At 41.4% G+C, this 27,539-nt stretch overlaps 1 protein-coding gene across 4 annotated transcripts; it reads left to right on the plus strand.

Annotated features, from left to right (window-relative positions):
- The first annotated feature begins 511 nt into the window (after positions 1 to 511).
- On the plus strand, positions 512 to 27,469 carry LOC115109184 (putative ferric-chelate reductase 1). 4 transcript variants are annotated; one of them, XM_065009655.1, is made up of 11 exons: positions 512 to 616; positions 12,790 to 12,988; positions 14,848 to 14,987; positions 15,209 to 15,297; positions 15,400 to 15,787; positions 18,165 to 18,245; positions 21,704 to 21,795; positions 21,893 to 21,951; positions 23,644 to 23,793; positions 24,108 to 24,142; positions 24,355 to 25,247. In XM_065009655.1, exons 2-11 carry the CDS (start codon positions 12,790 to 12,792, stop codon positions 24,439 to 24,441), a joined length of 1,320 nt encoding a protein of 439 aa, XP_064865727.1. In that variant the 5' UTR covers positions 512 to 616; the 3' UTR covers positions 24,442 to 25,247. The 4 variants fall into 4 exon arrangements, with proteins under 4 accessions (XP_064865727.1, XP_029489700.2, XP_029489701.2 ...); XM_029633841.2 differs by lacking the exon at positions 24,355 to 25,247 and adding an exon at positions 25,557 to 27,469 and having other exon boundaries at positions 513 to 616; XM_029633840.2 differs by lacking the exons at positions 24,108 to 24,142; positions 24,355 to 25,247 and adding an exon at positions 25,557 to 25,743.
- The last annotated feature ends 70 nt before the right edge of the window (positions 27,470 to 27,539 follow it).

The following is a 27,539-nucleotide window of genomic DNA, read 5'->3' on the forward strand; positions in this document are numbered from 1 at the left end:
TAATGGTGAGAACCGGTTGAAAGTTTCTGTCGGCTGAATGGGCGACACCTGTTGAGCATTCCTACAGCATTTCCTTCCAAAAGCCATGAGAAAATGGTCCGGCTGCGGACTGTGCGAGGGGATTTATACTACTATCTGTACTTACTGGTGGCACATCCTTTCCTACACTTAAATTACCCTTGCCTAACTATTGCGTCTGAAGCTGGGCTTGCAGCACAGCTATCCTTGCCATAATGCGATCGTTCTGTATATTATGAGTACAGCGACTGCAATTAGAAGGCATCATGTTAATGTTACTACTTAGCTTCGGCTGGTGGAGGTCCTGACGAACCACGTCCAGATAAAGCGTCCAGGGTTCAAAAAATTGAATGAAAAAAGTCGAGCGAGGGGAAAAATAAATAAATATAAACGGCCATTAAAAAGTAAAAACCGTAAAATTGGCAGGTAGCAAAGTAAGGTTAGCAACAAACCGCACGTAAACAAGTTGTGACCGGAAATGACAGTGTATTGGTGTATACTGACTTCTAATCCCCACTGATACGTATCAAACTAGTGTAGTGGCATTCCATTTTCAGTCCGCGCGTTGGCGACGTACTTCGCTCCTTCCTGAATCAAGGTAAGAAATAAAACACTTTTCTTTACGGTGATAATTCCGTTAGTCCATTCTACATTCTGTTATCGGCCTTAGATATCTTTGGTTACATTCCGTAACATCAGTGGTGGAAAAAGTACCCAATTGTCATACTTGAGTAAAAGTAAAGATACCTTAATAGAATATGACAAAAGTGAAAGTCTCCCAGTAAAATCCTACTTGAGTAAAAGTCTAAAGGTATTTGGTTTTAAATATACTTAAATATCAAAAGTAAAAGTATAAATCATTTCAAATTCCTTATATTAAGCCAACCAGAATTTGCACAATTTTCTTGTTTTTTAATTTTAATTATAGCCAGGGAACGCCCTACCACTGACATAGTTTACTAGATCAGAGGCAGTAGGGATGACCAGGGTGAATTAGACCATTTTCCTGTCCTGCTAAGCATTCAAAATATAAAGCGTACTTTTGGGTGTCAGGGAAAAAATATGAAGTAAAAAGTACATTGTTTTCTTAAGGAATGTAGGGAAGTTGTAAAGTTGTCAAAAATATAAATAGTAAAGTACAGTTACCAAAAAAACGAATTGAGTAGTACTTTAAAGAATTTTTACTTAAATACTTTGCACGACTGTGTAACATACTGTCACTGACTGTCTCCAAGTGCCACCCAGTCCTTGACTTGGGATGGAATAAGTGCAGGAGCTGTCTTTTTCCATGTCAGTCCATTCACTGAAATTCACAAATTACATTATGCTATAGTGACTTCTGATTATTCACTGTTAATTATTTCTCTATGACTATTATTATAGCCCAAATGAAATAGTAAGCATTATTGACACTGGAAAGCTGCTGTGTCTGATCCCACGTAGACTTACCACCTCCTGCGTTGTGCCCTTGATCAAAGCCCCCCAAATAGAACTGCACTGTTAGTCATATGTTGTCAACATGTGGTCAACCCTCCATTTGGAGAGCTTCTGGGTGTGCAGGCTTCGGTTTTCATCCAGCCCTGAAACACCCAAGTCTGCTTATCAAGGTCCTGTTGAGCAGCTGATGTTTAGGCCACACTGTGGTTAGACAAGGGCTTGAACAAAAGTCTGCACACCCAGTAGCTCTCCTGGAGGATGGTTGCCACCCTTACTAAATACCGTTGTCTTTATAAAATGATTCCCTCATTCAATAAATCAGGAATCAAATGTATAAGGTAGGCTACTTCAAAGCAAAGTATCTAACTAGACATGATTATATATAAGGCACAAATATTAACACAATTGCACACTCAATTCGTGCAAATATATACATAAAGTGTATCAGCAGATTTTGTGCGTTTTTGGTAGGATAATATACATTTTTGTGTGATTTCATTCATAGGAAAATAATTTGTTGGGGGGGGGCAAACTTCAGAATAATAATTTGAAAGTTATTAGAGCAATGTATTTTGGGCAATGGTGTTCTACACTGCCCCCCCACACACACATTTATTTATATATATATATTTTAAATGTGTTAACAACCCAATATTGTTAATCAACCAGGTTCTCACCAAAATAGTTATATTATTAATGCCAATGCTGTTTTCTATGCTTGTTTTCTCTTAATACTGCGAAACTGGTGCTATGTCGGATCTTATGAAGGTTGCCAGACTGGAGTAAAAATATGTATTTGTCCATTTTTTTTGTATGGTATCAATTAAGGTATTGATTGGGGAATGGGGTCACATCTTTATGATGGGAAATGTATCAATAAATATGGGGAAACAGAATTCCCCTGGTGCATCTGCATGGTATTTGCAACTATAATGAATCTGGACTAAGATCAATTAAGCCATATCAATGCAGTTAAACAGGTACATATAATATAAATAATTATGTTGGCTGACAAGGTCATTTCATGATAATTATTACAGCCGTGTCAGTGATTTTATATACTTAGGCTATTGTAACAAAGCATAAGCCAGCATTATAGGCCTACTGCGTCTGCCCAGAGGCCTACTAAGCTTTCATGGCAACAGCCATTAGTGCTCACTTTTCAATGTATGAGCCCTGGTTAGAGTCCCTGTTGCAGCTTTCACTTTCTTCCTCTACATTGGTGGCAGTGTTGGGATCACGTCCAGCTCACGTCTAGTTCTGTGATCTAGCAATGGGAAGCATTCTGTTTTTCAACATTGTGTTGGGTGTAATTACATTGATATGTCGAGTGAACAATGGATAAGCAACAATGGGCGTGACAGAATTATTCAGTTAAGGTGTGATTAAGCCTTGCAGCAAAGATGCATGAAGCTGAATGGAAAGTGTTATGCCCTGACCAGTTATTCAGAAGAAAATCCTGTGTAACTGTTGAATTTACATACGTTAAGCGAACACATTCTACACATTTACAAAGGACCTGTTTAAAGTGTTATTACAACCATGGTGTTATTTTGTTACTGAAGCTTAAATATCAATAACCTAACAATGATCCACATCATATGGGTAGACAAATAATGTACGTGTGTTATGCAGCAAAACACAACTATCCTTTTTTTTAGGATGCAAACCAGTAATATGAATCACTGTTGATACATCCTGTTCTGATCTAATGAGATGGATGTAGGATTTTCTACGGCCTAGAATCAAGGCTTTTTTTTCTTCATTTCATACTCTCCTATACCACTGTTCCCTTTATCTTAAACCCCATAGGATGTAAATAAACACAAATATTTTATACAAAATAATTAATACAAAAGTCAAAGTTGGCTATAACATGAATACAAACAAGGTGAGCATGTGTATCCCCATTCCCCAATCAAATACTTTTATCGATACCGAAAAATAAAAATAATGATATGTCTTTGTCTCCAGTCTGGCAACCCTCATAAAATTTGAAATAGCCTCGTGTAAAATGCATTATGAAATAAATGGTGTAATGTAAACAAAAAAGTGGAGCCTTGTATTAAATGCATTGAAGAAAATTGTGTAATGTAGGCTCCACAAAAACACACCAAAACTGCTGAAAAACTTTTTGTACATATTTCCATGAATTGAGTGTGAAATTGTGTTGCAACTATTCATGTTTCAGGATAGCTCTATGCACAGCAAGTTGTTAGTCTCAGTCATTATTCCATACCTGCTGCTGAAATGTTGCACTCTCTCTCCTCGGGCAATGGCCCACTCTCAATGGCACACACGCAGCACCACAGGCATGTACTGAAGGGTCAATCCTATAATGCCTGATATGTTTTTATTTTTATTGATTGACCATATTCAATAGTGTGCTTTCATTAATTATATTAACACCAATTATTAAACTAATTTCCATTACTTACGATGAGCTTACAAACAGGGGCGGAGCCAGAGGTGTGTCCAGGGTGGCACTGGACACCCCAAAATGTAATTCGCTACTGGCAGTAGCCCCTTGTTGAAAGAAGCATTTATTTTGACGTTTTTAAATTGAGGACGAGGAAGTGAGAATTATAACATTGCTTGCAAGATACAGATGAATAAGAAGAACATACAGAAGAGAGAATATTTCCACATCTCCACGAGCTCTTTTCGCAATTGGTGAAAGCATCATATATGAAGTAAGTTTTCATGTTTAGCATCAGGTTTAGGTTTCCTGAACAACTTATACGTGAGTTGAGTCTCTGTGTAAGTTATTGTTAGACCTTTGGCTCCATTACCAGACAGCTAATCAGATAAGAGAGATCGGTTCCCAATTTAACCTAACATTGTTTACATCTGTGCTAGTAATACATGCGTATATGAATGTTTAGTTAATTTTTTTTATTTCATTTTTATTTCACCAGGTAGGCCAGTTGAGAAGTTCTCATTTACAAGTTCTCATTTACAACTGCGACCTGGCCAAGATAAAGCAAAGCAGTGCGACAAAAACAACAGAGTAACACATGGGATAAACAAAAGTACAGTCAATAACACAATAAAAAAATCTGTATACAATGTGTGCAAATGAATGAAGGAGGTAAGGCAATAAATAGGCCATAGCGGTGAAGTAATTACAATTTAGCAATTTACCGTGGAGTGATAGATGTGCAGATGAGGATGTGCAAGAAGAAATACTGGTGTGCAAAAGAGCAGAAAAACAAAAATGGGGATTGGATGGGCTATTTACAGATGGGCTGTGTACAGCTGCAGCGATCGGTAAGCTGCTCTGACAGCTGACGCTTAAAGTTAGTGACGGAGATTATAGTCTCCAACTTCAGTGATTTTTGCAATTCATTCTAGTCATTTGCAGCAGAGAACTGTAAGGAAAGGTGGCCCAACAAGGTGTTGGCTTTGGGAATGACCAGTGAAATATACCTGCTGGAGCGTGTGCTATGTGTGGTTGTTGCTATGGTGACCAGTGAGCTGAGATAAGGCGGAGCTTTACCTAGCAAAGACTTATAGATGACCTGGAGCCAGTGGGTTTGTCGACGAATATGAAGCGAGGACCAGCCAACGGGAGCATACAGGTCGCAGTGGTAGGTTGTACTATATGGGGCTTTGGTAACAAAACGGATGGCACTGTGATGGACTGCATCCAATTTGCTGAGTAAAGTGTTGGAGGCTATTTTGTAAATGACATCACCGAAGTCAAGGATCGGTAGGATAGTCAGTTTTACTAGGGTATGTTTGGCTGCATGAGTGAAGGAGGCTTTGTTGCGAAATAGGAAGACGATTCGAGATTTAATTTTGGATTGGAGATGCTTAATGTGAGTCGCTCTTATCCAGGAGAGTTTACAGCCACTTTACAATAGTGCATCTAGGTCTTTTAAGGGGGGGAGAAGATTACTTTACATCCTAGGTATTTAGGTGGGGTTTAGTCTGAGGTGGTGCACGTGAGGGAGTTTGTTATTCTAAGTTTTCAGAACCGTCCAGCGTAGTGATGCTAGTCGGGCGGGCTGGTAAGGGCAGCGATCGGTTAAAGAGCATGCATTTAATTTTACTAGCATTTAAGAGCAGTTGGAGGCCACGGAAGGTGTGTTGTATGGTGTTGAAGCTTGTTTGAAGGTTTGTTAAGTGTCCAAAGAAGGGCCCGATGTATATAGAATGGTGTCATCTGCATAGAGGTGCATCAGAGAATCACCCGCAGCAAGAGCGACATCATTGATATATACAGAGAAAAGAGTCGGCCCGAGAATTGAGTCGGCCCGAGAATTGAGTCCTGTGGCACCCCCATAGACTGCCAGAGGTCCGGACAACAGGCCCTCCGATTTGACACATTGAACTCTATCTGAGAAGTAGTTGGTGAACCAGGCGAGTCAGTCATTAGAGAATCCAAGGCTGTTGAGTCTGCCGATAAGAATGAGGTGATTGACAGAGTCGAAAGCCTTGGCCAGGTCGATGAAGACGGCTGCACAGTACGGTATTTATCGATGGCGATAATGATATCGTTTTGGACCCGTGACCAGCCCAGAATTCGGATTGCATAGCAGAGAAGATACGGTGGGATTCAAAATGGTCGGTGATCTGTTCCTTCACTTGGCTTTCGAAGACTTTAGAAAGGCAGGGCAGGATGGATATAGGTCTGTAACAATTTGGGTCTAGAGGTTCTCCCCGTTTGAAGAGGGGGATGACTGTGGCCGCTTTCCAATCTTCAGGAATCTCAGACAATACGAAAGAGAGGTTGAACAGACTAGTAATACGGGTAGCAACAATGGCGGCGGATAATTTTAGGAAGAGAGGGTCCAGATTGTCTAGCCCAGCTGATTTGGGGCGGCAGGGTAGCCTAGTGGTTAGAGCGTTGGACTAGTAACCGGAAGGTTGCGAGCTGACAAGGTACAAATCTGTCGTTCTGCCCCTGAACAGGCAGTTAACCCACTGTTCCCAGGCCGTCATTGAAAATAAGAATTTGTTCTTAACTGACTTGCCTGGTTAAATAAAGGTAAAAAAAAAAATTTTTTTTTTTTTTTGTAGGGATACAGATTTTGCAGCTCTTTCAGAACATCAGCTGTCTGGATTTGGGTGAAGGAGAAGCGGGGGGCTTGGGCCAGGGGTGCAGAGCTGTTGGCCGAGGTTAGGGTAGCCAGGTGGAAAGCATGGCCAGCCGTAGAAAAATGCTTGTTGAAATTCTCGATTATCGTGGATTTATTGGTGGTGACAGTGTTTCCTAGCCTCAGTGCAGTGGGCAGCTGGGAGGAGGTGTTCTTATTCTCCATGGACTTTACAGTGTCCCAAAACTTTTTTGAATTAGTGCTGCAGGATGGAAATTTCTGTTTGAAAAAGCTAGCCTTTGCTTTCTTAAAACCTCTAGTGACTCCCCATCCCGCATGCGGGAGCGTAATCATTGCCTGACACTAATTAGCATAACGCAACGGACATAAATATCTCTAGAAAATATTCCTATTCATGAAAATCACAAATGAAATATATTGAGACACAGCTTAGCCTTTTGTTAATCACCCTGTCATCTCAGATTTTCAAAATATGCTTTACAGCCAAAGCTAGACAAGCATTTGTGTAAATGTATCGATAGCCTAGCATTTTGTCAAGCTAGCAGCAGATAACTTGGTCACGGAAATCAGAAAAGCAATCAAATTAAATCGTTTACCTTTGAGCTTTGGATGTTTTCACTCACGAGACTCCCAGTTAGATAGCAAATGTTCCTTTTTTCCAAAAATATTATTTTTGTAGGCGAAATAGCTCCGTTTGTTCTTCACGTTTGGCTGAGAAATCGGCCGGAAATTGCAGTCACGAAAACAGCAAGAAATATTCCAAATTAGCTCCATAATATCGACAGAAACATGGCAAACGTTGTTTATAATCAATCCTCAAGGTGTTTTTCAAATATCTACTCGATAATATATCCATCGGGACAATTAGTTTTTCAGTAGGACCGATTGGAGTAATGGCTACCTCTGTATTTTACGCGAGAATCTCTCTGGCAGCATCAGGTAACCACTTGCGCAATGTAGCCGCTTACGGGTATTCTTCAACATAAATGCGTAAAACTAAGTCACAATGCTGTAGACACCTTCGGGAATACGGAGAAAGAGTAATCTGGTTGATAGCCCATTCACTGCTCAATAGGAACTCATTGGAACACAGCACTTTCAAAACATGGGGCACTTCCGGATTGGATTTTTCTCAGGCTTTCGCCTGCAACATCAGTTCTGTTATACTCACAGACAATATTTTTACAGTTTTGGAAACTTTAGAGTGTTTTATATCCTCAGCTGTCAATTATATGCATATTCTAGCATCTTGTCCTGACAAAATTACCAAGTTTACTACAGGAACGTTTTTTTTCCAAAAATGAAAATACTCCCCCCTAGTCACAACAGGTTTTAACTGACTGTGTATATTGATTGGTTCCTGACTGCCCTGAAAAGTTGCATATCGCGGGGGCTATTCGATGCTAGTGCAGTACACCACAGGATGTTTTTGTGCTGGTCAAGGGCAGTCAAGTCTGGCGTGAACCAAGGGCTATATCTGTTCTTAGTTCTACATTTTTTGAAAGGGCCATGCTTATTTAAGATGGCGAGGAAAGCACATTTAAAGAACAACCAGGCATTCTCTACTGACGGGACGAGGTCAATATCCTTCCAGGATACCCGGGCCAGGTCAATTAGAAAGGCCTGCTCGCAGAAGTGTTTGACAGTGATGGGGGGTGGTCGTTTGACTGCGGACCCATAACGGACACAGTCAATGAGGCAGTGATCGCTGAGATCCTGGTTGAAAACAGCAGAGGTCTAATTAGAGGGCAATTGTGTATTTATTATTACTATTACAACGTTTCCATTATTTCTCGATTTTCTTTATCTCTGCATTTTTGACAAAGGACCCGTAAGTAAGCATTTCACTGTTAGTCTACACCTGTTGTTTATGAAGCATGTGAAGAGTAACATTTTATTTGAATTCATTACACTAGTGTCAGAAGTGGATCACACTTGGCTACTTACACCTGTTTGTGGAACTATTTCAGGAACTGTGGAATGTCAAGGTCAGATCAGTCAGATACAGTGGGGCAAAAAATTATTTAGTCAGCCACCAATTGTGCAAGTTCTCCCACTTAAAAAGATGAGAGAGGCCTGTAATTTTCATCATAGGTACATTTCAACTATGACAGACAAAATGAGAAAAAAATCCAGAAAATCACGTTGTATGATTTTTTATGAATTTATTTGCAAATTATAGAGGAAAATAAGTATTTGGTCAAGAAAAAAAGTTTATCAATACTTTGTTATATACCCTATTTGGTCAAATGTTTTCTGTGAGTCTTCACAAGGTTTTCACACACTGTTGCTGGTATTTTGGCCCATTCCTCCATGCAGATCTCCTCTAGAGCAGTGATGTTTTGCGGCTGTTGCTGGGCAACACGGACTTTCAACTCCCTCCAAAGATTTTCTATGGGGTTGAGATCTGGAGACTGGCTAGGCCACTCCAGGACCTTGAAATGCTTCTTACAAAGCCACTCCTTCGTTGCCCGGGCGTTGTGTTTGGGATCATTGTCATGCTGAAAGACCCAGCCACGTTTCATCTTCAATGCCCTTGCTGATGGAAGGAGGTTTTCACTCAAAATCTCACGATACATGGCCCCATTCATTCTTTCCTTTACACGGATCAGTCGTCCTGGTCCCTTTGCAGAAAAACAGCCCCAAAGCATGATGTTTCCACCCCCATGCTTCACAGTAGGTATGGTGTTCTCTGGATGCAACTCAGCATTCTTTGTCCTCCAAACACGACGAGTTAATTTTTTACCAAAAAGTTATATTTTGGTTTCATCTGACCATATGACATTCTCCCAATCTTCTTCTGGATCATCCAAATGCTCTCTAGCAAACTTCAGACGGGCCTGGACATGTACTGGCTTAAGCAGGGGGACACGTCTGGCACTGCAGGATTTGAGTCCCTGGCGGCGTAGTGTGTTACTGATGGTAGGCTTTGTTACTCTGGTCCCAGCCCCCTGCAGGTCATTCACTAGGTCCCCCCGTGTGGTTCTGGGATTTTTTCTCACCGTTCTTGTGATCATTTTGACCCCACGGGGTGAGATCTTGCGTGGAGCCCCAGATCCAGTGAGATTATCAGTGGTCTTGTATGTCTTCCATTTCCTAATAATTGCTCCCACAGTTGATTTATTCAAACCAAGCTGCTTACCTGTTGCAGATTCAGTCTTCCCAGCCTGGTGCAGGTCTACAATTTTGTTTCTAGTGTCCTTTGACAGCTCTTTGGTCTTGGCCATAGTGGAGTTTGGAGTGTGACTGTTTGAGGTTGTGGACAGGTGTCTTTTATACTGATAACATGTTCAAACAGGTGCCATTAATACAGGTAACGAGTGGAGGACAGAGGAGCCTCTTAAAGAAGAAGTTACAGGTCTGTGAGAGCCAGAAATCTTGCTTGTTTGTAGGTGACCAAATACTTATTTTCCACCATAATTTGCAAATAAAGGAATTTAAAAAATGTTTTTCTCATTTTTTCTGTCATAGTTGAAGTGTACCTATGATGAAAATTACAGGCCTCTCTCATATTTTTAAGTGGGAGAACTTGCACAATAGGTGGCTGACTAAATACCTTTTTGCCCCACTGTAGATCAGTGGAAGCAAGGGGCCTTCTTTCTCAGATAAGTTTACATTCCATAGGGCTTTTGGTTACCTTTTGGAAAGTGCTTGGTGATGCCAAATGTCTTTCTGACATGCTCCAATCAATCTCTCTTGACCTCACAAGGGCTGTGGATCTAGTAGGTGCCCTTACAGACACATTACAGGACTACAGAAGTGAGGGTTACTTTGGAGAACTATGGAAAGAGCTTGAAGAGATTTCAGAGCACTGTAAAATAAGTGTACAAACAGTGCGTAAAAGACAGCCTAAAACAAGCTTAAGATTTCACGACTCATTGATGATGAGTGTAACTATAGACCATCCCCTCGCCCATACTCGGGAGCGAACCAGGGATCCGCTGCACACATCAACAACAGTCACCCAAGAAGCATTGTTACCCATCGCTCCACAAAAGCCGCGGCCCTTGCAGAGCAAGGGGAACAACTACTTCAAGGTCTCAGAGCAAGTGATGTCACCGATTGAAACGCTATTTAGCGCGCACCACCGCTAACTAAGCTAGCATTTCACATCCGTTACATGAGCACTGTAGGACAGAAAAATAGTGACCAAAGTTATGGTGAGAGCTTCCAAAGAGCTATCTTTTATCAGGTGCTTGACAGTCTCACAGCTGAGCTGCAGAGGTGTTATTCAAAGAAGAATTGCGAGATAATGCAAGGGGTCCAGTCTCTCAACCCAAAGAGTACAACATTCTTGAATGAGGAGCCTCTGTTTGCCTTTGCTCAGACCTTTGAGTCAGATTTAAAGGACTTCAAACATGAGGTTCATCAAACCAAGTGGCTTCTTGATAAGAGAGAGAAAAGTGGAAGGGACAGACCGTCTACTGTCTTTGACTTTGTTGTGTTTCTAGAACCTTCTAAAGAGGTCTCACATGAGCTATTTCGACTTTGTAAGATTTCTGTTGTTACACCAGTCAGCAGTGCGTCTTGCGTGAGAAGCTTCTCAGCTTTATAACGGATTAAAACCCACAACAATGGTTGATGACAGGTTAAGTCACCTCAAATTATGTTGTTTTTAAATCTACCTAGGTGTTGAATTTATTATGGATAAATGAATAAACAATATCCCCATTTTAAATAGAATTGTAACTAAGTAAACTTATACTCTGTTTTATAAGTGATTGACAATATGAGTTCATAAGAAGGGATTGTGTGACACGGACAAGGAGTAATAAAAAGTTAATGAACACCATTCCAACTAGACAGAAACAAATGGGTTGGACTGTGTAAACACATAAGGTCGTTAGCCTATGGTTCACCCTAGAGAAACTTAGCTCTGGAGTTTTTAGATAAGGCAGTGAGTGCATTCCTAGGTTTTCTGTTAATTAAAACTGTCTGGGTGATCGATAATGTTGAGGGGTCAAAAGTTATCTGGGAGTGTGTTAGTAAGTTAGAATGAACTTTTCACCTCACTTTGTCCCGGTCGGGAGGAGGGGATTCTGTTAAATAAATTCTATTACCTATTATTGAAAGACTGGTCTGCTTCTATTTTATGCAAACAAGAAATCTTACAAATTCTCATAAAATAGATTAAGGGCTTTCAATTGATGTAAGCACATTGGCATAATTAAATTACAGTAACACTAGGATAAAAACCTGCAAATTGAGAAATTGAGCTGCAGTTCCGAGGTAGAGACACTGACTATTCATAGTATGTTAAATAATTACAGTAAAGTAACCCTTTTGGACTACATTATCTGCCACATTGAAGAACTCTGAGTTAAGGGATATCACTTATACCTCTAATCAGCAATCATAGGATTCATTCATGCTCCTTAGATGCCAGGTTAGGATTACACACTAATTTTCTGCCATGGTCTATGGAACCCCTGAAGTATCCTTGGCCACCCCTGGCCACCCCATGTATAAAACTCATGTTCCGCCACTGTTTACAAACCCTAATTTGACCATTTGGAACAGCGCATCATGCCATTTCAGCCTGGCGTATTTACAATCTGTGCAATCTCGAACAGCCCCCTGTCACCCACAGATTCACAGACTAGCAGCAAATACATTGGAACGAAGCAGAATCAGGGAATGAATGCCCACTCTCCATTGCTATTCAATAAAGATCCCGCCTTCATTCCGCTTTGATCAACCTTTTCTGCCTCGGCGTGTGAATCTGTGCCAGCAATAGGCTATTTATTTTAGACAAGCCAGGTCGTAATTCCCCAAAAATTAGAAGTGCCGGTACGGTGTTCCGGAATGCTCTGGCCCAAATCAACCACTGGTGCCGTCTGTAAACTGTCATCTGTTTACCGCATAGGCTATTAACGCATGGAGTCTTTTCTAGACAGATGTTATGACCATAGATAGTGGGCATCTGGGACACCATACTTTAATTGACATTTTCCTCAATAGTACCACTGCATATGATTTTACAACCTCCTCAAAGTTAGTCTCAGGAAATCCCAGACCTAGGGCAGTATACTGGAACATTGTTAATGTGGGAGGCAACCCGTCTACAATAAAGTAATCAAACACTGATTGGATACAAATTATCCTAAAATTTCAACAGTAGAGCTGATTGTTGTCGCCTAGCCTACCTTAGTCAAGGTTTGGGGGTCAAATACACTCATGGTGGGTACTTTACTTTTATATAAAGATTACCACACTGTGGAAGTTAAGATATTTTAAGAAACAATGCTTTGACATACACCCTGCTTTTCAGATGTGCTCCGCCCAAATGGTCCTCATCATTTTGATTGGCATTGCCACCATTGAAACTGTGACTGGTTTTAGTGGTGGTGCTAGTAATACCATGTCCTGTGACACAATGTTGCCCCACCATGGTTCTCCCACACCTGAGAGTGGTCCGTTTAGTGTCCCTAAACATTTCTGTTCCAGTGCTGCAGGAGATGAGACTATAGGTAAAGATCAAAGCACCCTGAATGTGTGTGTGTTTGTGTGCATGTGCATGTGAATAAATGTGTGCACCTTGGAGTAAATTAATAAATGCATTTAAGAATATTGAAGGTAATATTCTGCATTTACACAGGTAGCCCAGTTCTCATATTTCTTTCACTTATTGGTCTTTTGACTAATCAGATCAGCTCTGAAAAAGATCTGACTCGTAAAGATCTAATGTGATTGGTCAAAATAATAAATAGTGGGAAAAAACAGAATTGGGCTGCCTGTGTAAACGCAGCCCTAATTGGGCCTTGTCAGACAAGCTTGATGAACCATGGGTTACATAATGTATTATATATGTGAAGCCTAATAGTGGATGGTACAGAACCCATTATACACTGAACAAAAATATAAAAACGCAACATGCAAGACTTTCAAAGATTTGACTGAGTTACTGTTCATATAAGGAAATCTATGGATTTCACATGACTGGGAATTACAAAAGAAAAGGTAGGGGCGTGGATCAGAAAAGCAGTCAGTATCTTATGTGACCACCATTTGCCTCATGCAGGATGACACATCTCCTTCACATAGAGTTGATCAGGCTGTTGATTGTGGCCTGTGGAATGTTGTCCCACTCCTCTTCAATGGATGTGCGATGTTACTGGATATTGATGGGAACTGGAAAGCGCTGTTGTACACATTGATCCACAGCATCCCAAACATGCTCAATGGGTGACATGTCTGGTGAGTATGCAGGTAGAACTGGGATATTTTCAACTTCCAGGAATTGTGTACAGAGCCTTGCGTCATGAGGCGATGGAGCAGGATGAATGGCACGACAATGGGACTCAGGATCTCGTCATGGTATCTCTGTGCATTAAATTTGCCATCAATAAATTGCAATTGTGTTCGTTGTCCGTAGCTCATGCCTGCCCATACCACAATCCCACCGCCACCATGGGGCACTCGGTTCAAAACGTTGACATCAGCAAACCGCTCGCCCACAAGACACCATACATGCTGTCTGCCATCTTCCCGGTACAGTTGAAACCGGGATTCATCCATGAAGAGCACACTTCTCCAGCGTGCCAGTGGTCATTGAAGGTGAGCATTTTCCCACTGAAGTCGGTTATGACGCCGAACTGCAGTCAGGTCAACACCCTGATGAGGACGACAAGCATGCAGATGAGCTTCCCTGAGACGGTTTCTGACAGTTTGTGCAGAAATTCCTTGGTTGTGCAAACCCACAGTTTCATCAGCTGTTCGGATGGCTGGTCTCAGACGATTCCACAGGTGAAGAAGCTGGATATGGAGGTCCTGGGCTGGCGTGGTTACACATGGTCTGTGGTTGTGAGGCAAGTTGGATGTAGTGCCAAATTCTCTAAAACGACGTTGGAGGCGGCTTATGGTAATGAGATAAACATTACATTCTCTGGTGGACATTCCTGCAGTCAGCATGCCAATTGCACACTCCTCAAAACTTGAGACATCTGTGGCATTGTGTTGTGTGACAAAATTGCACATTTTAAAGTGGCCTTTTATTGTCCCCAGTACAAGGTGCATCTGTATAATGATCATACTGTTTAATCAGCTTCTTGATATGCCACAACTGTCAGGTGGATGGATTATCTTGGCAAAAAAGAAATGCTCATTTAAAGGGCCATAAACAAATTTGTGCACATACTTTGAGAGAAATAAGCTTTAGGTGCATAAGGAAAATGTCTGGGATCTTTTATTTCAGTTCATGAAACATGGGACCAAAACTTTACACGTTGCATTTATATTTTTGTTCAGTATAGTTGGTACCTCCTACAATATATTACTATTTTTGTGTTTGAAAAGATTGAACCAGTCTGTTTCTATTAATGTGTTACAGTGTCACTCAATGCTGATCTTGCCACGAAGTTTAAAGGGTTTCTGTTGGAGGCTAGGGCATCACAGGATGGACCTGCCGTTGGCACCTTCACTCTGCTCACTCCCGCTCACAGCCTCCTTCTTGAGTGCAGTGGGAATCCAGTGAGTCTGCTCTAATAGAAGTGGTATCCCCCTCTTGTTGCTTAGTTACCCTCTTATTGCACTTTCTTTTACCCTCCTTATTCCTCATCTCACATGGTCAAACATCAGTCTCATGTCCAGACAATGATACTGGTAAAAGGTGTCATCAAGCTAAGGTGCTTTGAAATGAACTGTATGACACCTTTGATGAGTCTATCCATGACTGTAAAATGTGTGTGTAGGCAGCTGCTGTTACCCAACCAAACAACCAAGCCAAGACATTCATCGAAGCCAAGTGGAGAGCACCATACAAAGGAGTTTTCTATTTCAGGTCATTATTCATGCATTAATGAATGAATTTACTGTAATATGCTGTTGTCGCACTAGAGTAAAAGGGACATTGTCTGAAAGCATGTTTATTGATATTTTTCAGAGTCACATTTATTAAAGACATGATGAAGTTCTGGATACCAGAGGCCATTAATATCACCACCTGTCCTACTACTTCTACTACTACTGTCACTCCTACTACTATCACTACTTCTACTACTACTGTCACTCCTACTACTATCACTACTTCTACTACTACTGTTACTCCTACTACTATCACTCCTCCTACTACTCCTGCTATCACTCCTCCTACTATTCCTGCTATCACTATTCCTGCTATCACTACTCCTACTATCCCTACTCCTACTATCCCTACTCCTACTCCTGCTCTGCACCCATCTGCACCCTCTACGTGTATGCTTATTAGCGCTCTCATTCGGCCTTCACTCTTGGTCATGAGTCTTCCAAAAGGCCAGACACTTTGGCATAAGGTAAGTCATAATATGGATTTCAATATTTTACTTCTAGTTCTTTCAGTGTCTTGTTTAGGAAAATCTCCATGACTTCGTACAGCTGGGGCCGTGTCCACAAAGCGTCCCAGAGTAGGAAATTGGTCGTAAGTGAGGAGAATATAGACATTTTACTCCTACAATGATTCTCCCACCTATCGGTTTCCTGTCCCAAAAGCCAGAATGGATAGAATGCAAGAATGTACAAATTTGCCATATTCTAATAATTATCATGTGCCAGTGTATAGCCACGGGCCGTGCCATGGGGAAACTTGCACTCCTGTAGATCTCAAATAATTTGATGGGGAAACTTGCATCCAGCCAACCAGGGGGATGTAAGGGGGACTCAACTTACTGTTGAGAGTTAGAATAGTAGAATACACAAGGCGCAATGTCAAAATATGGATGTGCGTCAGCAGTTTTTCTCTTATGTCAGTCACAAGCTATATTTCCATTAACGTGTCCAGTGATTCCCACCTATCTGTCTCATGAAGAATTGACAATTATTTGCCATATTCTAATAATTATCTCGTGCCAGTGTATTGCCACGGTACACTGGAACTCCTGTAGATGTGAAATAATTTGATGGTGAAACTTGCATCCAACCAACCAGAAAAGCAAGGCAAGTTAAGGCTGTTTCCATTACACATGTTGCAATGTTTTTGTTGTTGCAACATTGCTTTTGTCATATAAACCTGGGTCATTGGAAACCTGCCTACTGACAGTCACTCAATTGGCCCATGTCAGCTAACATTTTTTGATTGTTAAATTAGTCTAGCCAGCTATCTAAACTTGTAGTAATCGAAATATCAACCAGACTCAAAGGGCTCGTGCAGCTGGCCCAGAACAGAACGGCACGTTTTGCTCTTAATTGTAATCAGAGGGCTGATATAAATACTATGCATGCCAGTCTCTCTTGGCTAAGAGTTAAGGAGTTACTGACTGCATCCCTTCTTTTTTATAAGAAACATTGTGCTAAAAATCCCAAATTGTTTGCATAGTAACTTACACACAGCTCTGACACACACTTATGCCACCAGGGGTCTTTTCACATTTCCAAAACACAGAACAAATTCAAGAAAATGTACAGTATTATATAGAGCCCTTTTTGCATGGAATTTCCTACCATCTCATATTGCTCAATTAAACAGCAAACCTGGTTTCAAAAAACAGATCATGTAACAACTCACGCGGCACAACGCCTCTCCCCTATTTGACTAGATCGTTTGTGTGTATGCATTGATATGTAGGCTACGTGTGCCTTTAAAAAAATGTATGTAGTTCTGTCCTTGAGCTGTTCTCATCTATTGATGTTCTGTATTATGTAATTCTGTATTATGTTTCATGTTTTTGTGGACCCCAGGAAGAGTAGCTGCTGCTTTTGCAACAGCTAATGGGGATCCTAATAAAATACCAACTACCAAGTCATGGCACAATGTGTATAAATGCAGGAAATGTTTTGTCAAATGTTTTGCCTGTGAGGTGGGGGGGACCCACCAGCAAAACTTTGCTTACGGCCCCAAAAAGGCTAGGGCCGGCGTTGCGTTTTATGGAGCATTATCTGCAAGTGACTTGATGCTTACTGTGCTAAAGAGATTCAGAGTTGTTGATATAATGGTAATATTATCAAAATTCCACTTTTAACATACAATCATACTGTATGATTTAGTGCAATATGTCGATCACATTATTCAAAACGGTTTAGATTAAGGTTATGCATGCCAACATATTAGGCAAAAATTAAGAGTTGGCAAAGTGATTTTGTCAGGCAAATTATATCAAAGGGATAACGCAAAAACATTGCCTTTAAATTTCAATCCCGCTGTAATTGTAACTTGTACGCTAATAATCAGGAAGCAAGTACAGGGAGTGAAATGAATAAATAAGAGAACATGGACCAAAACAAGAAACACGAGTAGCGTACAGACATGACACATATAAACAGAGGGGGGGGGGCGGGAGTAAACGTGACAGTAATACTGAACTTTGGCGATACGGATTGAATAGAGCTCGATATTTCCTTTGCAGTACCTCAAAATGTCATGATTACCATCTGTGAAACTTATGAGTTGACTGTCTGAGCAGTGTCTTAACATCACCCTAAAACCTACTATGAGCTGGCAGTTTTTTGTTGTTGTTCTGATAGGATTCCTAGGACCTTTTCTGAGACTCATTGTGGATACGAACCGGGATGTTTTGCTCTTTGGTCCTACTGCACTTAGTCATGGTGTAGATGATTCTGGTTTAAAGCAGTACCTCTACGATCTTTTGTCTGGAAATGTTTAGTGTCTATAGTGCCATACTGTCTATTCTATTAGTATAATGCTGGGTAATTATGAAAACAGTTATTTTGTTGCAGGGGTTCAAGATATTGTGTCCTCTCTCAATGGTTGCAGCCATCATTGCCTTTATTCTTTTGCTGCTATGGGAGTCAATACAAGTGAGTATCAATTATTTGTTATATTCTTTATTTAAGTAATAAGGCCCAAGGGTGTTTTGTATATTGGCAATTATACACTGGGTGGTTCGAGCCCTGAATGCTGATTGGCGGACAGCCGTGTTATATCAGACTGTATATCACGGTATGACAAAACATGTATTTTTACTGCTCTAATTACATTGGTAACGAGTTTATAATAGCAATAAGGCCACTCAGGGGTTTGTGGTATGTGGCCAATATATCACAGCTAAGGGTTGATTGATGAGGGAGCATGAGGGAGCACATTTTCTATGCCAGGTGAAATCACGCCTCATTAGCTCATTGTTATGGATGTATCCAAATAAATGTCACTACATTTACATTTACATTTAAGTCATTTAGCAGACGCTCTTATCCAGAGCGACTTACAAATTGGTGCGTTCACCTTATGACATCCAGTGGAACTGCCACTTTACAATAGTGCATCTAAATCTTTTAAGGGGGGTGAGAAGGATTACTTTATCCTATCCTAGGTATTCCTTAAAGAGGTGGGGTTTCAGGTGTCTCCGGAAGGTGGTGATTGACTCCGCTGTCCTGGCGTCGTGAGGGAGTTTGTTCCACCATTGGGGGGCCAGAGCAGCGAACAGTTTTGACTGGGCTGAGCGGGAACTGTACTTCCTCAGTGGTAGGGAGGCGAGCAGGCCAGAGGTGGATGAACGCAGTGCCCTTGTTTGGGTGTAGGGCCTGATCAGAGCCTGGAGGTACTGAGGTGCCATTCCCCTCACAGCTCCGTAGGCAAGCACCATGGTCTTGTAGCGGATGCGAGCCTCAACTGGAAGCCAGTGGAGAGAGCGGAGGAGCGGGGTGACGTGAGAGAACTTGGGAAGGTTGAACACCAGACGGGCTGCGGCGTTCTGGATGAGCTGTAGGGGTTTAATGGCACAGGCAGGGAGCCCAGCCAACAGCGAGTTGCAGTAATCCAGACGGGAGATGACAAGTGCCTGGATTAGGACCTGTGCCGCTTCCTGTGTGAGGCAGGGTCGTACTCTGCGGATGTTGTAGAGCATGAACCTACAGGAACGGGCCACCGCCTTGATGTTATTTGAGAACGACAGGGTGTTGTCCAGGATCACGCCAAGGTTCTTAGCGCTCTGGGAGGAGGACACAATGGAGTTGTCAACCGTGATGGCGAGATCATGGAACGGGCAGTCCTTCCCCGGGAGGAAGAGCAGCTCCGTCTTGCCGAGGTTCAGCTTGAGGTGATGATCCGTCATCCACACTGATATGTCTGCCAGACATGCAGAGATGCGATTCGCCACCTGGTCGTCAGAAGGGGGAAAGGAGAAGATTAATTGTGTGTCGTCTGCATAGCAATGATAGGAGAGACCATGTGAGGTTATGACAGAGCCAAGTGACTTGGTGTATAGCGAGAATAGGAGAGGGCCTAGAACAGAGCCCTGGGGGACACCAGTGGTGAGAGCACGTGGTGAGGAGACGGATTCTCGCCACGTCACCTGGTAGGAGCGACCTGTCAGGTAGGACGCAATCCAAGCGTGGGCCGCGCCGGAGATGCCCAACTCGGAGAGGGTGGAGAGGAGGATCTGATGGTTCACAGTATCGAAGGCAGCCGATAGGTCTAGAAGGATGAGAGCAGAGGAGAGAGAGTTAGCTTTAGCAGTGCGGAGCGCCTCCGTGATACAGAGAAGAGCAGTCTCAGTTGAATGACTAGTCTTTGATTTGGATCAAGAAGGTCATTCTGAGAGAGATAGCGAGATAGGTTTTTTCAGAAGGGGTGCAACTCTCGCTCTCTTGAAGACGGAAGGGACGTAGCCAGCGGTCAGGGATGAGTTGATGAGCGAGGTGAGGTAAGGGAGAAGGTCTCCGGAAATGGTCTGGAGAAGAGAGGAGGGGATAGGGTCAAGCGGGCAGGTTGTTGGGCGGCCGGCCGTCACAAGACGCGAGATTTCATCTGGAGAGAGAGGGGAGAAAGAGGTCAGAGCACAGGGTAGGGCAGTGTGAGCAGAACCAGCGGTGTCGTTTGACTTAGCAAACGAGGATCGGATGTCGTCGACCTTCTTTTCAAAATGGTTGACGAAGTCATTGGCAGAGAGGGAGGAGGGGGGGAGGGGGAGGAGGATTCAGGAGGGAGGAGAAGGTGGCAAAGAGCTTCCTAGGGTTAGAGGCAGATGCTTGGAATTTAGAGTGGTAGAAAGTGGCTTTAGCAGCAGAGACAGAAGAGGAAAATGTAGAGAGGAGGGAGTGAAAGGATGCCAGGTCCGCAGGGAGGCGAGTTTTCCTCCATTTCCGCTCGGCTGCCCGGAGCCCTGTTCTGAAAACATCTTAAACAAATGCAAATACAGCTACGTTGCTGTTAATCTGGCTACACTTTTTTGAGGTGACTCTAAATTAGCCATAATTGGCTAGATAGAAAGCAAGGAAAAATAACATTGGAAGCCAGTATGGCAATGGAACATTAAGAACAAATGGTCACTGTGTATTGATACAGAACAAAAAGACTGAACGACGGGTCGCGTCTCTATCAACCGAACCAATAGAACGAACAACCAGCCGGCTTGGGTAGCAACCCTAGATTTGTGTCGGGACTATATCTTGTGGAAGGATGAAATAGTATGAATGAAATCATACAAATTAAGTTAATGAAAATATGTCAATCATTATTTGAATATGTTGGTAACTGGGTGGTTCGAGCCCTGAATGCTGATTGGCAGACAGCCGTGGTATACCACGGTACGCTGAAATATGTATTTTTACTGCTCCAATTACGTTGGTAACCAAATGCGTTGTCGTGCCTAAGAACATCCCTTAGCCATGCTATATTGGCCATATACCACACCCCTCCGTACCGTATTGCTTAAATATACCATGGGTATGACACAAACATCCAGTACTTGTTTACGGTTCTATTTATGTTGGTAACCGGTGTTTAGAGGATATATTGGCACAGTTTGCCTAACACCCATACCAATATATCCTCCAAACACCGGTTACCAACATAAATAGAACAGTTAACAAGTAGTGTAAATTTAGGTCATACCCATGGTATATTAAAGCAGTAAGGCACGAGGGGGTCTGATATATGGCCAATATACCATGGCTAAGGGCGGTTCTTTAACACGAGGCAATGCGGGAGTGCATTGATATAGACCTTAGCCGTGGTATATTTGCCATATACCACAAAGTCCTTATTGCCATTATAAACTGGTAACAAACGTAATTAGTACAGTAAAAATAAATGTTTTGTCACACGGTCTCATGTACCATAGCTTTCAGCCAATCAGCATTCAGGGCTCGAACCACGCAGTTTATAATGTCATAAACACATGGTTGGAATGCAGGACCCAAACTACCCAGTTTATAATAGTGTAGAGACTTTATTCCTGCCAGAACACTGTACTGCTGTACAGGGTTGGGGTAAACTCCATGTTGAGATGAAATGTGTGTGTGCTTTTGTCTTATAGATAACTCTTGTGGCTGTTGTGGGTGTGGCAATGGTCCTGAGCTTGGGACAAACGATTGTTGTTTTTCTACCCTTTGGGCCCAGCCATGAACTGTGAGTTCCTCAGATCAAAGCCTGAAAATGTGTGTTGAAAATACCCGAATTGAACCTCACACTAGGAAAGATGTCATGTTATGTGTATTTTTTTCAGGAGGTCCATCTGTGATCTGGTTCTCAGAGTGATTTCCTTCACAACTGAGGTTTTTACCAGTAAGAAATTTCACCTTTTTTATTATAACTGAAGGAGAACAATTGGTCATAGCTCATGGTGAAGCATAGTTGACTGTCAGATCTAACCTATACAGTGGAGGCTGCTGAGGGGAGAGTGGCTCATAATGATGTCTGGAACCGAGCAAATGCAATGGCATCAAACACATGGAAACCATGTGTTTGATTCCATTCATTCTGCTCCAGCCATTACAAGGAGCCCGTCGTCCCTTATTAATGTGCCACCAACTTCCTGTGAACCTATAGTTTACAAGAAATCTTTCTCTTCTAGGTTGGTGGAACCCTATAAGGTTGCGAACAAAATCAACAATCTCTGAGGGTTAGATTATATTTTAGGGCTCCCGAGTGGTGCAGCGGTCTAAGGCAATATATCTCAGTGCTTGAGGCGTTACTACAGACACCCTGGTTTTATTCCAGGCTGTTTCACAACCGGCCATGATTGGGCGGCGCACAATTGGCCCAGTGATGTCCGGGTTTGGTCAGTGTAGGCCGTCATTTTAAATAAGAATTTGTTCTTAACTGACTTGCCTAGATAAAAAAAATTGAAATACAAAAAATAGATTAGTTCTATAGAAGGCTTACTACAGTATACACTACACTATAGTGTGGTGTTGACAGTGCATACGATCATATCTTCAGGTTTAACCTACTCAACCTAGTTAGTAGTACATATGTAATGGTTCCCTACATCTCTCACTCGAGCTACAGTTGAAGTTGGAAGTTGACATACACTTAGGTTGTAGTCATTAAAACTCATTTTTCAACCACTCCACAAATTTCTTCTTAACAAACTATCGTTTTTTCAAGTCGGTTAGGACATCTGTGTGTTGACAAGTAATTTTTCCAACAATTGTTTACAGGCAGATTATTTCACTTATAATTCACTGTATCACAATTTCAGTGGGTCAGAAGTTTACATACATTAAGTTGACTGTGCCTTTAAACAGCTTGGAAAATTCCAGAAAATTATGTCATGGCTTTGGTAGCTTCTGATAGGCTAATTGACATCATTTTAGTCAATTGGAGGTGTACATATGGATGTATTTCAAGGCCTACCTTCAAACTCAGTACCTCTTTGCTTGATATCATGGAAAAATCAAAAGAAATCAGCCAAGACCTCAGAAAAAAATGTAGACCTCCACAATTCTGGTTCATCCTTGGGAGCAATTTCCAAACGCCTGATGGTACCACGTTCATCTGTACAAACAATAGTACGCAAGTATAAACACCATGGGACCACGCAGCCATCATACCGCTCAGGAAGGAGATGTGTTCGGTTTCCTAGCGATTAACATACTTTGGTGCGAAAAGTGCAAATCAATCCCAGAACAACAGCAAAGGACCTTGTGAAGATGCTGGAGGAAAAGGGTACAAAAGTATTTTTATCCACAGTAAAACGAGTCCTATATCGACATAACCTGAAAGGCTGCTCAGCAAGGAAGAAGCAACTGCTCCAAAACCGCCATAAAAAAGCCAGACTGACATTTCACATTCTTAAAATAAAGTGGTGATCCTAACTCACCCAAGACAGGGAATTTTTACTAGGATTAAATGTCAGGAATTGTGAAAAACTGAGTTTAAATGTATTTGGCTAAGGTGTATGTAAACTTCCGACTTCAACTGTACATGTGCTTTTCTCTCCTTCGGTATTTCTCATCCCTCTCTCTAACACAGTGGTGGCCATATTTGTGGGTCTGGAGGAAATTGAGAAGTGCTGCTCGATACACTGGCGCATGAAAGTGATGGGAGGGTATGCAGCCTGGGTGGCTCTGTTCTACTTGATGTTCATATACCTCTGTTGCAACCAGAGTTACCAGAGGAAAAGTAAGATTTGTGAATATTAAGCAGGTTACTGTTTTTATGTCATGGAGGCAGCTCGGAATAGTGATAACCCTAATGCCTAACCCAAACTTTAAATGAAGACCAAAAAGCATTTTTTTCTTCCACAAATTTTTACAATATAAGGAATTTTTACTTTGCATCTGGCCAATGGGACAATCGCTCAGTTCTGCCTCTAGGCCAAGAGTCAACCTGTGAACATTAATGTCTCATCTCACCAGTCAAGATATTGGAATTTCTTAAATGTAAGTCGATTTAACATGGTTTTGTGTCTTCTGTTCACCTCGCTGGAAATTCAGGAATTGGTGACAAATGGATTGTGCCAAAGAGAACGGTAAGCTCAGTGTCAAACCTCTGCTCTCAATGAAGCCTGAACTCTGTTAAACTTTTAGGTAACCATATAAAAAGGTCACTGTGTTGCCTCCACTTTAAATCTTAAATCACAATGCTTATCATGTGTCTTTTTGATAACTATGCTTTGAAATGCAATGTGTCAACACATTTTCATGTCACTTTTAATTTTTTCATTTTTTTTTCTCTTCTCAGATACTCTTTGAACAAATCTTCAATGTTATCCTTGTTCTGGGCAAATTGGGTTTTACAGTGGCTCTTATCATTGGAATATACACTTAATATACACTATTTGCATTGTGTTCCCCCAAACCCCTCTTTTACGCTGCTGCTACTCTATTTACCGTATATGCATAGTCACTTTAACTGTACATAGTTCCTCAATTGGCCCGACCAACCAGTGTCTGTATGTAGCCTCGCTACTTTCATAGCCTCGCTACTGTTATTTTTCACTGTTTTTATTTCTTTACTTATCTATTGTTCAGCTAATACCTTTTTTGTACTATTGGTTAGAGCCTGTAAGTAAGCATTTCACTGTAAGGTGAACTTTGATTTGAGACATGAGGAAGGCATAAAGCAAGAGGTTTGCGTCATTACATTAAAACATGTATTATGACAGTAGGTTTATACTGTAGATAAGTGTTATCCACTTGGTAACATACTGTACATCACACATGTACTTTAACCCTTGTTTATCATTCTTTATTTTTGGTTTGGGTTACAATACACGTTTATACTGTATCATGAATACTTTGTGTTTTTCTGTAGATAGATTTCCTTTCAGTTGGCGACAGATTTTCATGCGAATATACTAAAATCCACAAAATCAATACGCTCAGTTTCCCACCATAGTTGTTTTCATCAAATTAACTTGTTGGGGGGGCCTCCCGGGTGGCGCAGTGGTTAAGGGCGCTGTACTGCAGCGCCAGCTGTGCCATCAGAGACTCTGGGTTCGCGCCCAGGCTGTCGTAACCGGCCGCGACCAGGAGGCCCCCCCCCCAACAAGTTAATTTGATGTTGCTCTGTAAGTCAAATATTTAATTATCTGCAATAATGTAAAGTAGACCGCAATAAAAAGGTCAATTCCAGTCTGTGTGCATGCACTAAAGATGTGTTTACAGTGCCACATGTTCTGTTTAATAATTCAACAGTCAGGTAACTTCCTTATTGCTTAGATAAATACATTCTAGTTCCTTCTGTATTATTTTCTCCAATGGAGATAACATACAGATCAACACTAAAGTTGTAAGTAATTAAAGAGGGGCAAATTAGATAGATACTGGACGTCAGACATCCTTGAATTTTTACTGTTGAAATTAGGAAGCAACAGTAGGCTACTAAATACAATTTCCAGTGTCACACCGACTCACATCATTGTGTTTCCTTTATTTTGGCAGTTACCGGTATGCCTACAGCCTGGAAGGTCTCAATTTGAAGATATGATGGTTATTATGCAAGTATTTGCAACTGAAGGGGTTTCCACCACCATACATTTTACCTACATAAAAATATCCCACCATGTCGAACGAACAAGTTATCGGTCGGTATTTATAAAATTGTACCTGAAACTTCCTGTTTCCATCATGGATGTTGTGATTTATTTTTATACAGTACTCTCAAACTGTTGATGGAAACGTAGTGACTGTCATATTTATTTGTCTACAATACAGCAACTTGTAGAGCATTGTTACTCTGAAAGGCAAATAGTTAACAATAAAAATGTCAAAATTCCTGTCTAAAATGTGTGCATACACTAAAGGCGCGTTTACAGTGCCAAATTTTCTGTTTTAATATTTAATCAGTCAGGTAACTTCCTTATTCCTTCTGTCTACACTACCACTTCCCCCACCGTTGCAGTTGCTCCATTGTTGTTCTGTTCCCTTTCCAGAGAACTCTGAAATATGACGCTATCAGCAACCACACATCTAAACCAGTGGCGGCAGGTTCCGTTTAAGATTAGGGATGACTATTTTTTTTCATGAGCTTGGCCTTATTTTTATTACAGCATGTTGGATGACTCATTCATATTCTATTCACCCAGTTCAATGTAACAGGTTTAGGCTACTACATGATACTCAAATTTTCCCTATACCCATCATGATGTTGCTACAACCTAGCCTATGAATGAAAGTTTAGGTGCACACAGGTCGAGAGACACATTTGAGATGACAGTGACACACTTACCTGCATCTAGCTGATATAGGGTGTAATCATTAGTCCAACAGTTGCAAACGAGTTTCTATTGGACAAATGCAGGTATATTTATGTGTTCCGTTTGCTTCCCTTTAAGAAACATTTGAACAGAATTGGCAGAATAAATACACCCCATATCATGCGTAAACACAGTTCACTTTCATAGCAGCCATGTTGTATTTATCTTGCATCTATGCACTCTCCTCTTCCATTCGCTTGTGGACTTCAATGCACAACACATCAGCTGTGTAACCAGGCAAAAAAACCTTTCCAAGCCAAACCGCTAGACACAGTTTACATCATTGTCACCATATTAGTCAGCATAGCTAATAGAACTAACGTGTTAGTAAACCCACTAATGTTATAATCATGCAGTAACGTTACGGTGTACAGTCAGTAAGCAGTTCCACCAGCGGGCCCAGGTGGCAATAAATGAGTAATACCAAAAAGCTTACCATGACTTGCAAGAGTTCCAGTGTCATAGCCAGCTAGCTAATATAGCATCCCTCTGCTTGAGCAGAGTGTTTCAGTAGGATAAACAAGCTAAGTAAGTGAAACTGAAGAGGAAAAAAATGACAATATTTACATCTTGCTTCTCCTTCATTTTTGAAGAAGTTAATTTGTTAACTTGTTATGGCTGCAATCCCACTAACGGGATAAGTGTCATCAACAACCACTGAATAGCATAGTGCAATATAGGAAAACACAGCTTAGCCTTTTGTTAATCCACCTGTCGTGTCAGATTTTGAAATTATGCTTTACAGCGAAAGCAATCCAAGCGTTTGTGTAAGTTTTTTTTTTTTACTTTTCTGCTCTTTTGCACACCAATATCTCTACCTGTACATGACCATCTGATCATTTATCACCCCAGTGTTAATCTGCAAAATTGTATTATTCGCCTACCTCCTCATGCCTTTTGCACACATTGTATATAGACTGCCCATTTTTTTTTTCTACTGTGTTATTGACTTGTTAATTGTTTACTCCATGTGTAACTCTGTGTTGTCTGTTCACACTGCTATGCTTTATCTTGGCCAGGTCACAGTTGCAAATGAGAACTTGTTCTCAACTAGCCTACCTGGTTAAATAAAGGTGAAATAAAAAATTTAAAAAAGTTCATCGATCGCATGACAAAACATTAAGTACACTTAGCATCAGGTAGCTTGGTCACGAAAATCTGAAAATCA

The sequence above is a fragment of the Oncorhynchus nerka genome, linkage group LG25, assembly GCF_034236695.1.
Source record: "Oncorhynchus nerka isolate Pitt River linkage group LG25, Oner_Uvic_2.0, whole genome shotgun sequence".
Lineage (NCBI taxonomy): Eukaryota > Metazoa > Chordata > Actinopteri > Salmoniformes > Salmonidae > Oncorhynchus > Oncorhynchus nerka.

Excerpts from the sequence above, each read along its gene's own strand:
- LOC115109184 (XM_029633841.2), top strand. The coding sequence starts at position 12,790 with ATGTGCTCCGCCCAAATGGTCCTCATCATTTTGATTGGCATTGCCACC. Across the intron at positions 14,988-15,208 it reads TTGAGTGCAGTGGGAATCCA|GCAGCTGCTGTTACCCAACC; the intron begins GTGAGTCTGCTC and ends ATGTGTGTGTAG. Across the intron at positions 21,796-21,892 it reads TTTGGGCCCAGCCATGAACT|GAGGTCCATCTGTGATCTGG; the intron begins GTGAGTTCCTCA and ends TATTTTTTTCAG.